This window comes from Idiotropiscis lumnitzeri, chromosome 4 (genome assembly GCF_059441095.1).
Source record: "Idiotropiscis lumnitzeri isolate Australia: NSW breed Sydney's pygmy pipehorse chromosome 4, RoL_Ilum_1.0, whole genome shotgun sequence".
Taxonomy (NCBI): Eukaryota; Metazoa; Chordata; class Actinopteri; order Syngnathiformes; family Syngnathidae; genus Idiotropiscis; species Idiotropiscis lumnitzeri.
The window spans coordinates 96,044-113,417 of NC_142394.1; the positions used below are offsets into that span (position 1 = coordinate 96,044).

General features: G+C 39.4%; 2 protein-coding genes across 3 annotated transcripts; one reads left to right on the forward strand and one right to left on the reverse strand.

Annotated features, from left to right (window-relative positions):
- On the forward strand, positions 1 to 969 carry LOC148337721 (uncharacterized). The gene is made up of 3 exons (XM_088293103.1): positions 1 to 255; positions 332 to 579; positions 746 to 969. The coding sequence occupies exons 1-3, from the start codon at positions 179 to 181 to the stop codon at positions 967 to 969; spliced, it is 549 nt and encodes a 182-aa protein (XP_088149229.1). The 5' UTR covers positions 1 to 178.
- Positions 970 to 5,897: 4,928 nt separating this feature from the next.
- ndufc1 (NADH:ubiquinone oxidoreductase subunit C1) lies at positions 5,898 to 12,585 on the reverse strand. 2 transcript variants are annotated; one of them, XR_015842808.1, is made up of 5 exons: positions 12,422 to 12,585; positions 9,273 to 9,376; positions 7,019 to 7,088; positions 6,623 to 6,744; positions 5,908 to 6,041 (listed from the first exon to the last, which is right to left on the reverse strand). XR_015842808.1 is itself a non-coding variant. In XM_088293109.1 (4 exons), exons 1-3 carry the CDS (start codon positions 12,465 to 12,467, stop codon positions 7,029 to 7,031), a joined length of 210 nt encoding a protein of 69 aa, XP_088149235.1. In that variant the 5' UTR covers positions 12,468 to 12,585; the 3' UTR covers positions 5,898 to 6,041; positions 7,019 to 7,028. The 2 variants fall into 2 exon arrangements, 1 of the variants encoding a protein (XP_088149235.1); XM_088293109.1 differs by lacking the exon at positions 6,623 to 6,744 and having other exon boundaries at positions 5,898 to 6,041.
- Between the last annotated feature and the right edge of the window lie 4,789 nt (positions 12,586 to 17,374).

The following is a 17,374-nucleotide window of genomic DNA, read 5'->3' on the forward strand; positions in this document are numbered from 1 at the left end:
TAACCTGCCACACCAGAGACAATAAAATATTGGACCTCTTCTATGCCAACACCAAGGAGGCGTACACGTCACTGCCCCTCCCCCCGCTGGGCAAAGCTGACCACAACTTGGTTGCTCTCCTGCCTGTGTACAAACCTCTCGTCCGCAGGTAGCCAGCTGTGACACGCACAGTTCAGCGATGGTCCGGAGAAGCCGAGGAGGCCTTGAAGGACTGTTTCAACACAACTGTGTGGGAGGTATTCAGCGAAGCTCACGGTGAGGACATTAATGGTCTAACAGACACAGTTACAGACTATATTAACTTCTGCATGGAGAACACCATTCCCACCAGGACTGTAAGATGTTTCTCCAACAACAAACCCTGGATCACACCGGACATTAAAGCTCTCCTGAAGGAGAAAAAGAGGGCTTTTGTTTCAGGCGACAAGGACGAGCTGAAGAGAGTGCAGCGTCAGCTGAGAAGGAGGATCCGAGAGGGGAAAAAGTCCAACAGGATGCGGATGGAAGAACAACTGCAGCGGAACAATGCCAGGGATGTCTGGAGGGGCCTGAAGACCATCTCAGGCCACGGACAAGCAGGTAAGACCCAGAAGGGGGGGGGGCTTCAGTGGGCAAATGAGTTGAACCTATTTTTCAATAGGTTTGATCAAATGTCTGACCCCGCTCAGGCTTCCCTGATGCAGCCCCCACCCACCCCTCCTGCCACTGTGAACAAGACCCTCTCTCCCCCTCTCTCTCTCCACAGGCTCCAGTTCCCAGCCTCATCAGAGAACCACCACCACTTCCTCCTGCTCAGCTTTGTTTCTCACAACATCTCAGGTGAAGAACCAGCTGAGGAAGATGAAGGCGAGGAAGGCGGCAGGCCCAGATGGGATCATCTCCCAGCTCCTCAAATCCTGCGCAGACCAGCTGTGTGGAATCGTCCAGCACATGTTCAACCTGAGCTTGAAGCTGGGCAGAGTCCCCTAGCTGTGGAAAACATCCTGCCTGGTTCCGGTTCCAAAGACACCCCATCCGAAGGAGCTCAACAACTTCAGACCAGTGGCGCTGACGTCTCATCTGATGAAGACCCTGGAGAGACTGGTCCTCGTCCATCTGCGCCCCCTGGTCAGCTCCTCAATGGACCCACTCCAGTTTGCATACCAGCCTGGCATCAGTGTGGATGATGCCATCATCTACCTGCTCCACACTTCACTCTTCCACCTGGAGAAGGCGGGGGGCACGGTGAGGATCATGTTCTTTGATTTCTCAAGTGCTTTCAACACCATCCAGCCCGCCTTATTGGGAGACAAGCTGGAGCAGGCGGGAGTGGCCCACCACCTCATCACATGGATTCACGACTACCTCACAAACCGGCCACAGTACGTGAGAACACAAGAGTGTGTGTCTGACGTGCTCCTCTGCAGCACGGGAGCGCCGCAGGGAACTGTGCTGGCTCCCTTCCTGTTCACTCTCTACACCTCGGACTACAAATACAATTCCACAACCTGTCACCTGCAGAAGTTCTCTGATGACTCTGCGATTGTCGGCCTCATCACTGACGATGACGATCGGGAGTACAGAGGGGTTACGCAGGGGTTCGTGGACTGGTGTCAGCAGAACCGCCTCCAAATCAACGCTGGGAAATCCAAAGAGCTGGTGGTGGATTTCCGCAAGCGTCGGCACTCTCCACCTGCACCAGTGAATATCCAGGGAACAGACGTTGAGAGGGTCTCAACTTACAAGTACCTGGGTGTTCATCTGAACAATAAACTGGACTGGAGCGACAACACAGATGCTCTCTATAGGAAGGGTCAGAGCAGACTCTTCCTACACAGGAGGCTGAGGTCCTTTGGCGTTCGGGGAACACTCCTCAGGAACTTCTATGACTCTGTGGTTTCACCGGTCATCTTCTATGGAGTGGTCTCCTGGGCAGGAGGCATCTCGGACCGGGACAAAAAGAGACTGAACAAACTAATGAGGAGGGCCAGCTCTGTCCTGGGCTGCTCCCTGGACTCTGTGGACTCAGTGGGGGGCAGGAGGATGACGGCAAAACTGTCATCAATGCTGGACAAACCAGCCCACCCACTCAATGACACTCTGAGAACACTTTACAGCTCCTTCAGTGACAGACTTTTACACCCTTGCTGTACCAAAGAGAGATTTCGCCGCTCCTTCCTGCCGACTGCTGTCAGACTTTTTCACAAGAACATTGGGTCAGGCCTACAAACGGGAGGTCATTAGTGCAATTGTGCAGTCCTAGGATGCAATATTAACTACTACTACTGTACTTTCAGCCAAGGGTGTACTTAAACATCGACCAATGATGTATTTTGTTTACCATTACAGTATTCTTATTACAATACTTCTATCACTGTAGTATTTCTACCACTGCAGGATGTTCACTATTACAGTACTTTTATCATTGCAGTACTTTTATAATTACTGTATTTCCTATCATTGCGGTACTTTTACTATTACAGTACTTTTATCATTGCAGTATATTTTATCATTGCAGTACTTTTACCATTACAGTACTTTTATCATTGCAGTATTTTCTATCATTGCAGTACTTTCCTATCATTTCAGTATTCTCACCATTACAGTACTTTTATCATTGTAATATCTTTATCATTGCAGTATTTTCAATCATTCAGTAGTATTTATCATTCCAGTATTTCCCCCTCTGTATAATGGACAGGCATTAGGAGTGTTTCCTTACACTAGATACGTTTATACTGTGTATATTTGCATGCTTTTTATGAATGTCTGCTGCTAATGTTATACATTAACGGCTGCATTACGCCGCCGACTCTGTGTGATCTATATCTTTGCTGCTGTAACACTTCAAATTTCCCCATTGTGGGACTAATAAAGGACATCTTTATCTTTATCATATGTACCGTATTTTCGCGACTGAACAACTCTCTCTGCCGTTGAGCCTGACCCCTTGAAGAGTGCATGTTAGCGCACCCCGGTGCCCAAAGTCTGAGACATCTTGGCTACGAATTGAGTTTGAAAAATACATTATGTGAGTATGTTTTTTTCGGTGATGGTGCAAGAGAAAGCTGGACAAAAGGGCAGCTGTCCACAATGTCGCACATCTCTCTAACCTGATAAGGCTGATAAGATCCCAGAATGCCTCAGTCTGATAATCTCCCAGAATGCCCCAGTACTGTTATTGTGTTATTTTTATTTCTTTTTGTGATAGGAATGGCACGAGAGATGCATGTTTCGTGTTAATTTTATTTCTTTGTTTCATTGTTTGCTTGGATGATGTTCAGAGATATATATGGTTTTGATTTGAAACCATGACTCTAAGGAGTGTGGTGACCAATCACATCCCTCCCCTGACACAGTCAATTAGATGCCTTGACTTCCCTGATTGGTCTGAGCAGAAGTGCTGCTTCTAACAGCCATTAGCATGCGCGAGCTAGCATGCTAACATGCGCCTCGTAGTGCCGTGCCTAGACTAAGTATTAAATACAGAAATAGCACCCTCAACTGGTGCTGCGCCCTTTGATACAGCGCGTCTTTTGGCCGTAAAAATATGGTGAATTATCTTATATGACCATCGGTAGCTTAGAGCAGAATTCTTTAAGATATGTACAAAAAATGATAAAGCCAATTAAGAAGATAGTGAATTCAACTTATATTAAACAGTGCAGCTTGTACCGGCATTACTGACATGTTTTATTAAATGATGGAGTAAGTGAAATTTAAGGATACTGTGGCTTTAATTTTTTTGGGCTGTAAATGTTTAGTACATTTTAAAATGGAACCAAAAAATATAAACAATGCTGAATAGCACCAATACTAAACAACCTATAAATACTAAAAGAAATACTGTACTTTTAAACATAGTTCCCTCTTCTTAGTAGGGCTGGGCGATATGACCTCAAATCAATATCGCGATAAATTGAGCAATTTTACCTCGATAACGATAAATGCGCGATAAATTCCCCCCGTGGACCAAAATCAAAATAAATGCAGGAAATGCATATTAACTTTTTTTTATTGACCAACTGGTACACATTACTTTCAATGAAAAATAAAAGTACAAAAATCATTTGTATAAACATTCCAAATAGCTTGCTTTGCATGACTTTAACAATGTCACAAAGAACAGGAGAAAAAGGGTACCTCTCGCAAAATCTTTTTCTGCAAATAGATTGCACCAAGATGCTGTAATGATATGTGCAAAGCCCTAGAATTGTGTGGTCTTTTGTAAACAATATAAATAATGCCAAATAAAAAAAATGCTAAATAAAATGAAAAAAAATGTCAATGCAAGCCAAATAAACAAGTGTGCATCATCGGGAAAATGTGCCGTCTCGAGTACTCTGGTGCGCAGTCGCCACTTGCTGTCTATGTCATGCATAGTCAGGCTCAAAAAGGGATCCATGTTGCGACTCGACCACAAGTCGGATGCAGATGCAAAATGATTGATATGTCTAAGCTCCCGTCCCAATGTTGTCCATATCGGAAGTACGGTTTGCGACAAATATTTTCGTACCTCTTGTCGGCTACTTTCATAAAGCGTTTAAATCCTGTGCGCGCCACTGTAACTAGAGGAGCTAAATCTTTAGATATGTGCTAGGCTATTGCGTCCACCTCTAAGACGTTCTCTCGTATGGTGTTAAAGGGGCATGAACATTGCCGCAGACAGAAGACTTTTCTTTTTTTTTTTTTTTAAACACAGAATTTACCGGCATGGGCAAAATGATGTCGGTCATTGGAATAAATTTCGGTAACAGTAAATTTTTGGTTTATCGCCCAGCCCTACTTCTTAGGCAAGAAGACGAGGCATTTTCGAGAGAAAAACACAGCGGCAAATAATTATATAAATAAACGATAGGACAATTTTAATAAATTTTAGATGAATCGTTACATCCCTAGTAAATGAATATCAAATAATGTGTAAATTCTTCATGTGTGATGACAAAAATAAAATTTCAACTGATTGAAATTGATGTTCATCAATACAATTTCACAAAAATTCATAGTATCCATCCAATGATCATGAATAATAAATGTTATGCTTCTCAATAATATACGCGCTGAATTTATACTGTTTTTATTACAATGTCTATTTATACTATGATGTGTTTGTCAATTATATCAATACTTATGATGCTATTTTCTCGTGCCTCTGTTCGATGGCAGCATCTTCGTGTCCTAATTCATAGAGGCCCACAAGTCAGATGGTACATTTGAGGGCATGAATTCATCGTCAATCTCATCTAGATTATCAACACTGTCTATCTCCAACTCTGCTGTTTTTTTTAGCCCACTTCATCTGGATCTCAGCTGTTTCCATGACATGCAGTTACACTCTGTCTCAGCATGCCTGGTCAAAGTTGTGACCATCAGCAAAGAACACATCCTGCACATGACAGTCGATATTTCTGAAAATATAATTACATAAAATTGTCATTATGCAAAGTATATTGTTTGAGGTGATGGTAACTTGGTTAAGATAATATGCAATCAAAATAAATTATTAAACCAAATGATAACATTGATCAATGTTGGTCCGAAACTTAAAAAAAAAAGAAAAAAAAATACCATTATCTGCCTGTATGTTAGAAAGAAAATGAATTGGTGTTATCCTCATCTTCTTGGTCGAATAAATACTGCTCCTGTTTTTAAAGCATGACAAGCCATTTTGTTGCTACTACATCAAAAGTAAAAGATAAATGACATTAAAAAATTTCAATTAAAATGTGCCATGTCACATGTTTATGACATTTCAAAACCTGGTGGGGGGGTCACGTACGTAACAATGCAGACAGTAAAACACGTCATTAGTTAGCAACCGATAGTCATAAGCCTGTGAGACCAAAGCTAATATTTAAGAGCAATATTATGAAATAAATTATAATTAATTAATTGGATATACATGTAGTAGACTTTACCTGTTGTGAAGATGCTCTACCTGAGCTGTTGGAAACTTATCCGCACCTTGCAACGGGCCGAATCTCTGACGGGCATTTTGCTTTCTTCTTTGTGCATGCGTGGGTAGAGGGATCGCCGCTCGACTGGCTTCCTTTGGGACCTGCCTGCGGAACGTCATGCTAATTTGCATGTTGTGCAGATTCGTCCTCTCACAACGAGATTCGTATCCTCAGCTGGCAATTCGTGCGTTGTGAAGATTTGTAGTCATAAAAATGTGAGCTGTATTCACAAAACATTTCACCCTCACAATTTTGATTCGTACTCACACACACAAAAAAATGAAAACCCTCACAACTCTGATTCGTACTCACAGGGAAATAATTACGGATACGAATCTTACATTTGCTGATACGGATCGTTTAGTTACGCATTTGCCTTTTTGACAGCGATCTTACTCCATAGAGCCTCAGGGGGGAAACGCGCCTTTTCTGTTGCCGGTCCTTCCGTATGGAATGACCTTCCATTAAATGTTAGACAAGCCCCCTTCTGTGCACTTTTAAAACTTGTTTTCAGAAATATTTTTATTCTTTGGCTTTCAGCTCAACATGAGACTGTCGCTGTTCTGCTGTTCTTCAGATATTATTATTTGGGAAAAAATGTCAATGGTAACTTCTAAATGAGCTGTCACTCATATTCTCTAACTGCGGTATACAAATTGCTTCACACTGTTAACTTAATCACGTACCTTCAGATGATGTATGATCAGGAGCACTTGACACTTCCACAGGGTCACAATGCCAGGGATCAAACCCCAAACCAGAGGGGACGACACTCTACCACTGAGGTATGCCAAACCAATGAAACAGCCTTGGACAAAAATTATGGGAACCTTAACTTGCATGTTTCAGCTCCTTCCAGAGGTGGTCAAAAGGATTGAGTCCTCAAAGAATACTATTTTTGAACGGTGATTCTGATTTTCATTTGTTAATTTTCATAAAATTTTTGTTTGTTATTACAGATTCAAGTAATTTCTGCGACCAATGCAGCTACAAATTTCATCAACAGATGGGAACCAAAAACTATGTCCATGTGTGTATAATATCATCATAACAAAAAAAATACAATTAAGAAAAATAATTACCAGAACTGGGTTAATCCAAGTTGTTCCTCAATTTGTACTCAAGTACATCTGCGTTGTGCTGCTTGAAGAGCTACATGAGGTTGACAGACAATTGTATAAATTAGACCAGTAATTATGTATGCAGGAAATCATCCAACTCCACATAATTTGTCGGAAATTTTTTTAATTACTTTATGTATATTTATGTATGTATGTATGTATGTATATATACACATGTATATATATATATATATATATATATACACATGTATATATATATATATATATATATATATATATATATATACGGTAAGATATTCGCAGAAAAGACAAAGACAGTTTGTAAACTGCGAAACAAATACACTGTACACCGCAGCCAACACGAGCTGTATGAAAATACAGCTCGTATACTACCATAAAAATATGAAAATAACTATGCCTGTAAAAACACCTCCAAACAGGCAAAAGACATTAAAAATTGCATTTCTATCTCCACTGTCCCATCGAGCGCAAGAGCTCCCACAAAAGTAAATTCAGTCGACAAAAACTCAAAAATGGCTTTAGTCCGTTTTATTTAAACATAGGCATTCAAAGGCTTCCACCCAATAGCAACGACTAAGGATCATGCATTACAAACAGATAAAGTGGTAACAGTGGTATCAACGCTCATTGCTCCAAAATAAGCCGAGTGAGTTCCGTATTTTCGCGACCATAAGGTGCACTTTAAAGTCCCAAATTTCCCCCAAAACAAACGAGGCGACTTGTCATGCGACCTTGCCTATTGTATAGACGGAGCAACTCTCTTGACCATTGAGCCTGACCCTTTTGGGGCATTGCAGAGTGCATGTTAGCACACCCTGCTGGCCAAAAGCTGTCCACAATGTCGTAGTCTGTCTTATCATTCATGCTATTGCAAGCAAGAAACATTGCAGGTTTAGACAACAGACAAAAAAGAAAAAAAAAAAAACACTGCCCAAAGCACACCACTCACATCTCTCTAACCAGCCATCTGGTTGGCTGAGGCTGATAATATGCCAGAATGCCTCAGTCTGATAATCTCCCAGAATGCCTCAGTACTCTTTTTGTGTTATTTTTATTTCTTTTGGTGACATGAATGGCATGAGAGATGCATGTTTTGTGTTAATTTTATTTCTTTGTTTGCTTGTATGCTGTTCAGAGATATTTATGGTTTTGATTTTAAACCATGACTCTAAGCAGTGTGGTGATCAGTGACATCCCTCCCCTGACATTGTCAATTAGATGTGTTGACTTGATATCTCTGATCGGTCTGAGCTGAAGTGCTGCTATTAAGAGCTAGGCTAGCATGCGTGAGCTAACATATGTGAGCTAACATACGCGAGCTAACATACGCGAGTTAACATACGTGAGCTAACATGTGCAAGCTAGCATGCTCCTCATAGTGCGGCGCGCCCAGTGTAAGTATTAAACACAGAAATAGCACCCTCAACTGGGCTGCGCCCTTTGATACAGCGCGTCTTTTGGGCATAAAAATATGGGACCAAAACATTATATTTGGCACTTGTTGTGGCTTTATTTTACTGAAAGCAACATAAACTGAAAACGTTCTAACAATACAGACTTAAATGTAGACTCATTCTAATACAGTACCACATGAACAAACTATCAAACATATGTCTTCTTTACTTGGAACAGTTTGCTGTTATAAAACGAAGTAGCATACCGAGCTTGATTCAATGTTATCGCTGAGAACATTGCATTGTATTGTTCTTTCTACAGGATTGTACAGAAAGTATGTCCATACATCTTTCCTTCGTTTCCGACCACCAAGCTCATTTGGTGTCACTGTCGTCATTGTCCGCCAAAGGAAAGTGTGTAAGTTTGTGTGAGCCGAGACGAATGACCGCAGACGTGATCGTGTGTTGTTGTGCCTCTGTTTGCGACGGTGTGTGGGCGTACCCAAACGAGGATAGGTTGCACCAGCATTGCAATTTTTTGGAATGGCGAATTTCATATACGACAGGAAGGATGTCATAAATTTTGAACGTCTGACGGACCACATGCTAACAATTTCGTCCCGTCTCGTCACAGAAAATTCATGTACGTCACGTCATGTTTTCATCATCAAAGAGACACGTTTAGCTCTTCGTCTCACAAGAAAAGGGACGTTACGAAATATTTTTGTTATGTCATCGTTGACAAAAACAACACTGATTGTCAGTCAAGTTATTAGTATGCTAGTGAATATTCATTGAAACATTTGCATTTACAATTCTTTCAGTGAATCATAATTTACCAGACTCCACAGGAAAATAGATGATCCAAAGGCAAGACCCACTCGTAGCCAGTTGGGGGAAATGGTATCACGCTTGGAACTTGTAAACACAGACCTGGAGCCAACTGCAAATATATGTATATATATTGAGCAAACCGTTAATGAATGTAGTCCATTTGCCCACTTTTCCATGTGGTTGTCCTCTCCCTAAACACATACACACACGCACACCCCCCACACACACACGCAAATATATACACTTATACACATATATACACTTATACACATATATACACATATATATACGGACACATATATATATATATATATACATATATATATATACATACATATATATATATATATATATATACATACAGATATATATATATACATACATATATATATATACATATATATAGACATACATATACATACACATACATACATATACATATATACACATACATACATATACATACATATATACATACATATATATATATACATACATATATATATATACATACATATATATATATACATACATATATATATATACATACATATATATATATATACATACATATATATATATACATACATATATATATATACATACATATATATATATATACATACATATATATATATATACATACATACATATATATATACATACATATATATATATACATACATACATATATATATACATACATACATATATATATACATACATACATATATATATACATACATATATATATACATACATATATATATATACATACATATATATATATACATACATATATATATATATATATATATATATATATATAAACATTATATATATATATATTAGGGCTGGGCGATAAACCGAAAATTTACCGTTACCGAAATTTATTAGAATGACCGACATCATTTTGCCCATGTCGGTAAATTCGGTGTCTAAAAAAAAAAAAAGAAAAAGAAGTCTTTTCTGTCTGCGGCGATGCTCATGCCCCTTTAAGACGGCTCCAGCGCGTGTAGTCACGTGACTCCTCCCTTCTGAACAAGAATGTAAACAAGACGCGTTCGTAGCTGGCGATTCAAATCCTGAAGCGGCTGACACGGCTGCGGACGAAGTAACGTTAGTTGAAATTGTTCCTGTCGCGCTTGTCCCGAAAATAAAGTGGACATCTGTCGTTTGGAAATGTTTTGGGTTCCATAAAGACGATGTTTAAGCAAAAAAACATGAACTACAAAGTGCGTCGTAAGCAACAGAAACAGCGCGTCCAACCTTTTCTTTTTCACCACCCACAACACAACCATGCTGTTGACTTGGAGCTTGTGCTAAAAGTTGAAAGTGAGGAGCAAGTTTGGACAAGTGACAACAGCCCATAACGGAGGCGACACCATACGAGAGAACGTCTCAGAGGTGGACGCGATAGCCGAGCACATAGCTAAAGATAGAGCTCCTCTTGTTACAATGGAGCGGACAGGATTTAAACGCCTCATGAAAGTAGCCGACAAGAGGTACGAAAATATTTGCCGCAAACAGCACTTCCGATATGGACAACATCGGGACGGGAGCGGAGACATGTCAAGCATTTTGCATCCACATCCGACTTGTGGTCAAGTCGCAACATGGATCCCTGTTTGCGCCTGAATGTGCATTACATAGACGACAAGTGGCGACTGCGCACCAGATTACTCGAGACGGCACATTTTCCTGATGAAACACACTTGTTTATTTGGCACTGGCATTCCATTGACATTTTTTTCCATTTTATTTAGCATTTTGTTTACAGGCGACTAGCGCCTTTGCACATGGCATTATTTAGATTGTTTCCACGATACCTTTACACAAATCTAGGCCTTTGCAAATGGAATTACAGCATCTCGGCACAATATATTTACATAAAAAGATTTTGTGAGAGGTACCCTTTTTCTCCTGTTCTTTGTGACATTGTTCAAGTCATGCAAAGCAAGCTAGTTTGAATGTTTATTCAAATGATTTTTGTACTTCTATTTTTCATTGAAAGTAATGCGTACCAGTTGGTCAATAAAAAAAGCAGTCAATATGCATTTCCTGCATTTATTTTGATTCTGGTCCTCAGGGGGAATTTATCGCGCATTTATTGTTATCGAGGTAAAACTGCCTAATTTATTGCGATATTGATTTTAGGTCATATCGCCCAGCCCTAATATATATATATGTTTGTATATATATACATATACATATACATATATGTATATACATATATATATACATATACATATATATATACATATACATATACATATATATATATATATATACATATATATATATACATATACATATATATACATATACATATATATATATATATACATATACATACATATACATATATATATATATACATATACATATACATACATATACATATATACATATATACATATACATATATATATACATATACATATATACATATACATATATATATCTACATATACATATATCTACATATACATATATACATGTATATATATACATATATATATACATATACATATATCTACATATACATATATATATATACATATACATACATACATATATATATACATATATATATATACACACATATACATATATATATGTGTGTATATATACATATATATATATATATATATATATATATCCCTATATCTATCTATATATATATCCCTTCCTACTGCACGAAGATTGCAAGGATGGGCACCAGAACCCAGAACGGCCGCCACCCATGAGGATAAATGGCATCTGTCCGGTGAGCATTGACCCATTCATAATCTGTCCCGCTTGTCCTCACAAGGGTAGCCGGAAGCATTGACCCTCGCGTCATTTGATTTGAAATTCGAACGTGACGAAAACTACTCGCTTCATTCATGCTTAACGACGTTATCGCCTCGTAAAATTTTTAGACAGGTTTCCAGTAGCGGTATAACAAAAAAGCTTAAAAAATAGACAACGTATTTCTGCTCGTCTAGAATTGAGGAGACGCCGTCCTCGGTTTAAGAGAGTTTTAAGTTTCAATAATGCTAAGCTAAGGTCAAACTGGGAAATCAGCACTCATTCCGCGAAATTGCAGTCGGAAGCCACAAAATCATATACGACGTCACATTCCCAACCTGTCCCCATATCATTTCCTCACCTCTGTGGACAAAAAAAGATCGAACGAGTAAAATTCTCCCACTCATTTTTGTTCAGTAATATTTTCTTTCCGATTTGAACTCTTCTTCGCCGTCTTGTTTGAGTTGAATGGCGGGTCCCAAGCAGCTTTCAGGTACATTATCGCCACCTATTGGACTCAAGCGTTGTACAAGATCAAAGATGGTCCATTTTTTAAGAACAAGTTAAATTTCCCCATATTTTTTTAAGAAAACCGAAATTAGTTATAATTTTCTATACATCTTGGAGAAATTGGGAAATAAGCGACGACTTCGAAAAACCCTTACTATTAATGGAATATGGCCGCGCCCCTCTCTGCTTTCCCCATGGTACTGGAAGAGTCCCTGACGTGACTGATTACGAACTCTCCATTAGGTTTAAAAACAATAGACTTTGAATATATGATTGTTTATTTTAGAATTAATTGGATAAAAGCCTTTCTTGACAAACCGGATTCTTTTCGGTTTCACATCCCCAAAAATATTTTTAAACAACTTGGGGGTTTTGAGTTTCTTTTAAAAGGTGATTTTGAAATATCTAAGTTGCCAGTGAAATTATCTGATTATCACAAAGAAGTGTTACACTACTGGAAGATGGTATTTACCCACAATTTTATACTACATGGATCCACCCTTTGGAACAAAAGAGTAATTACGTCTAACAAGAAATCTGTATTCATTCAAAATGGTACGAAAACATCTTTATTACAGATATATTAGACAAGGAAGGCCAATTTCTTAGTCTGACAGAATTTGGGAGTAAATTTCGTATTCCAAGTTCCAAGAGAGAATGCACAAAAGTTTGTAAAGCTGTTCTCAAAGCTTTATTAAACATGATTCAAAGTTATCTAATCTACTCGAAAACACAGATCGAGTTACCAAGCATTGACCTAAATCACATTTCCCTAAATGACATAAAATGTAATAATAAAAATGTTCAGCATTTTTTTAAATTAAAATATTTCATGATTTTGAAAAAAAAGTGCTAAAATTTATAACAATAAAAGTAAAACTACAAAGGATTATATGGACTTCTTGAAATGGCCAATACCTATGAAAATAGAAGAAATATAATTTAAAATTCTACATGGTTACTACCCAGCAGCAGCAATGTTGAAAAAGCGATTTTGGGTTTGAGGTGGAGCCATGTGTTTTTTGTTCTCGAGATGAGGAAACAATGGAACATCTTTTTTTCGCCTGTTCTAAGAAAAATTCTTTTTGGAATGATGTTATTAACTGGATGCAAACTAAAATGGATGAAATACCACAACGAAATTTGGACCAAATTCTTCATGGTGTAATTGAACTACTAACAAAATGCTTGGGCTCTGCAATTTTGTGATAATTTTGGTTAAATACCACATTCATAAATGGAAATGGCAGAATAAAACACCATCCCTCAATTTATTTAAAATTGAATTGTTGTTGTATTTTGCTTCTTTGCCACTCTTGGGGGACTTGAGTATGGACTTTTGGAAGATGTGTGAAGACGTCTTGAATTGTTTGTTTGACGATAGTAGAACATGAAAAATATTGATTGTAAATTGAAATGGCTTATGGTGACATGGAAACTGCCTCGCTGTTCGATTCTGTTCTTTTTATTTCTTTGTTGTTGTTTTGTTCTCTCCACTGGAATTCCAATGGACTTAATGCACAAACACAAATGTTTTTTGTATTCTCCCATTGAGAGTTTTGTATATTGCATTTGTGAATAAAGTTTTGTTTTTTGTTTTTTTTTTTAAAAAAAGGGAAAGAAAATTACAAACTCTCCATTGGAAATATTTGAACTTTCATTGCTTATAGCGTCCAAAAACGGTGCTCAATTGGCACCAACATTCATGTGGACATCCCTCCCTATGACCGTTTGAACATGTCAAAACGATTAACCTCGCCATGGCTGATTTATATGAGAATGAGGAACTGTGGAAGTGAGCAGAGTGAGCATCCCCGGCACCAAGTGACCGGTAAGAAACTCATTTGCTTGTGCTAATGTCGTCTGTTTAGCGACCAAAAGCTAATTACTGCCATGAGCAGTGCTGTTAGTTTTAACACCACCAAAGAATGTACTGCTGTTACCCGTGGGGAATTATAGCTGTAAACATCGATCCATGTCCGCCTCCTCACACGTAGCAAAAGTTTAGCGTCGCTAAATGTTCGAAATATAACCTGTCTGCTTTGTGTGCGCATTCTTGCTCTGGTCCGCTTTAGCCTGTGTAAGTGGAGAAGCGATTGGCACTGTATTTTTGATTTTGTGGATGTCATCAAGTTTGATGGAAATCAATCCAAACTATCGTGCAGAATGCTTTTATACTTTCACTGCTTGAAGTGGACAATAGTAGGAATGTGTATTTGCATTTTGGTCACCTATTTAGACAACAGAACTAACAATTCGAGCAATATTGTCTCGCTTGCCTTCCTGTTGTGACGTAGACGCTGAAACCGGAAAAAAAATAACAAGCCGAGCTCCAAAAGGGGCCGTGCCAATTTGTTGTAAATCTCATCTCTATAAAAACCTTAAATCCAGAGGTGGACACTTGACCCTTTTTTGGCTGTTAGTCCCCCACCCTACGGCCGCAATCTGGCTAGACATCCGATCTCGACCCACTGACCTCATTCTTGTGGTTAAAACTAATTATTGTGATAGGTGTTTCATCAAACCGAAGTGGGTTAACAGTTTGACTTCCCCTCTGTTCTCTCTTTCTGTGGTATTGCCCCTACCCCTCTTGTGTGTGCCCCAGTAGCAGGTGGGGAGGCGTGCGTTACGTGATGTTAAAAATAAGGAAATACGGGCACGCTTGAACGCACACTGCTGTCTCACGTCTCTTCATACACAAACAGTTGGTAGTGGCGCTTTTGACACGTTCGCGGGCAATTTTTTAGATGACCTTTTGGCCGCCTCGCGAACACATCATACACACGAGGTACGATTTGTGGGCTGAACTAAAATATGCCTCTGGCCTTTGTTAATCTAACCCTTTTTTTACAAGTTGTCATTTTTTATACGTCGCACCAGCCAAAAAATGCACAATAAAGAAGGAAAAAACATATATAAGTCGCACTGGATTATAAATGGCATCTGGGGAAATTTATTTGATGAAATCCAACAACAGACAACCAACAGACATCATCTTGAAAAGCAATTTATAATAAAATTAGAACAGAGAAAAGGAGGCTGAAGAAGTGTAAGGTTTGCTAACGTAACGACGCATAAACAACGATCAGAGAGCATGCCTTGTATGTTAACCTAACATATTTATTCAGATAACATGCTAACAAATTTAACAAACTTTAAGTGTCACTCAACATCACTAAATCCAGTCAAGTCTTCCTCCTCGGTGTCGCTTCTCAACAGCTCCGCCAACTACGGAGGCAAACGATGCGCCACTTCCTCCTCTGCGTTGCTTACATATGACTCATCTTCAGCAGCATGTTGTTCACGCACCCACGAGCGAATTTGTTCGTCTCGCTGTGGCCACCTAGCTTTTAGCCCACGATTAGCTTTTTTTGTTTTCTTCATTTTAGTAAGAGTAACCTCCGCTTTTCGCCAGTCCCTGACAAGTTTGTCGCTGATTCCAAACTTTCCTTCTGCTGCTCGATTACCGTTTTCGGCTAGATATTTCTCTATTTTAATCTTGTAATCTGCAGAATATGATCTTCTCTGTGTCATTGTTGTTCACCCATTCTCAATTGTTTTTTAAGTTACTGTTGTTGTAATTTTAACTATTATCTGACTCCATTAACCAAACACAACTCACATTCATCCAACAATTATGCGCGCTCGTTCTGAGAGAGAAATGACCAGGAAGCCTGCGATTTCACACGGGAGCGGATTTATTCCTAACAGGAGATCTAGTACAAAGCCTGGGGCTCGATTACAGCTCTGCGCGCCTCTGTACCCGACAGAAGACGACCCCCCCCCAAATTGCCCAGGATCATTTATACATTTCAACAAAACAAAGCAAAGACATCCTACTACTCTCCTATTTGCTATGTGTCATCTGCAACTAACTTTATCTTTCTCTTATTGGATATCTTCACCCCACAGGATAGCGTGTCGGCTCTTTCCATGGGCGCGCGCCAAGGCAGTTTTTTGTGCGCTCCACTGCCCATGAACCACTGGATCTGTTATTCCGCTTTCACGGTCGACCGTCTGACCATCTCACACAACAGCGCCTCGATGTCCTTGATGTCATGAACGTTCTGTGTCAGCACACCCAGTTTCCAGACGTGCGGCTCCTCGTCCTGCACAAAACATCTGCCACCCATGCACTTCACACAGCCTGCCCTGACCTTCCACCGCACATTGAATCAAAGCACAATCAGCAAATATCTTTATTGCATTAAAATGAATACATGTAACTTGTAGTCAATCGTATAAAATCCTTTGTAGTCAAATGTATAAAATCCTTTACTGTCAATGTTGAAATGATCAATCGACAGGGGTACAGAAGTAGCAGGAACAGACACGCAGGCCTAGAGCACCCTCTTGCGGCTTTGTGAAAATAACATGTGAATAGATATAATGTCCATCCATCCATCTTCTGTACCGCTTCTCCTCACTAGGGTCGCGGGGGGTGCTGGAGCCTATCCCAGCTATCTTCGGGGAGTAGGCGGGGGACACCCTGAACTGGTTGCCAGCCAATTGCAGGGCACACAGAGACGAACAACCATCCGCACTCACACTCATACCTAGGGGCATGTACTAGCCAGTATACTAGTAGGCTAGTGAGGTATTGACTGCTTGTTTGCCTAGATTGGCTTGGTTTGACGCGCTGGCGGCTTTGTTACCTGTGATTGCTTTGCTATGTTATTCACCAAAGAGTCCATGAGTAGTAAAGGATAATGTAAATGGCAGTCAATTTAAAACTGAACAAAGGTTAGACTGCTCGGAGCCACTTTTGTGATCCTGGCATGGAAGTCCATTGTTTCAGAGGGGT

Excerpts from the sequence above, each read along its gene's own strand:
- ndufc1 (XM_088293109.1), bottom strand. The coding sequence starts at position 12,467 with ATGAGTGGGAGAATTTTACTCGTTCGATCTTTTTTTGTCCACAGAG. Across the intron at positions 9,377-12,421 it reads ATCTTTTTTTGTCCACAGAG|TTGGCTCCAGGTCTGTGTTT; the intron begins GTGAGGAAATGA and ends ATATATTTGCAG. Across the intron at positions 7,089-9,272 it reads CTATTTTCCTGTGGAGTCTG|CTCTTCAAGCAGCACAACGC; the intron begins GTAAATTATGAT and ends AACCTCATGTAG.
- LOC148337721 (XM_088293103.1), top strand. The coding sequence starts at position 179 with ATGGTCCGGAGAAGCCGAGGAGGCCTTGAAGGACTGTTTCAACACAAC. Across the intron at positions 256-331 it reads GGTATTCAGCGAAGCTCACG|GACTGTAAGATGTTTCTCCA; the intron begins GTGAGGACATTA and ends CATTCCCACCAG. Across the intron at positions 580-745 it reads CTCAGGCCACGGACAAGCAG|GCTCCAGTTCCCAGCCTCAT; the intron begins GTAAGACCCAGA and ends CTCTCTCCACAG.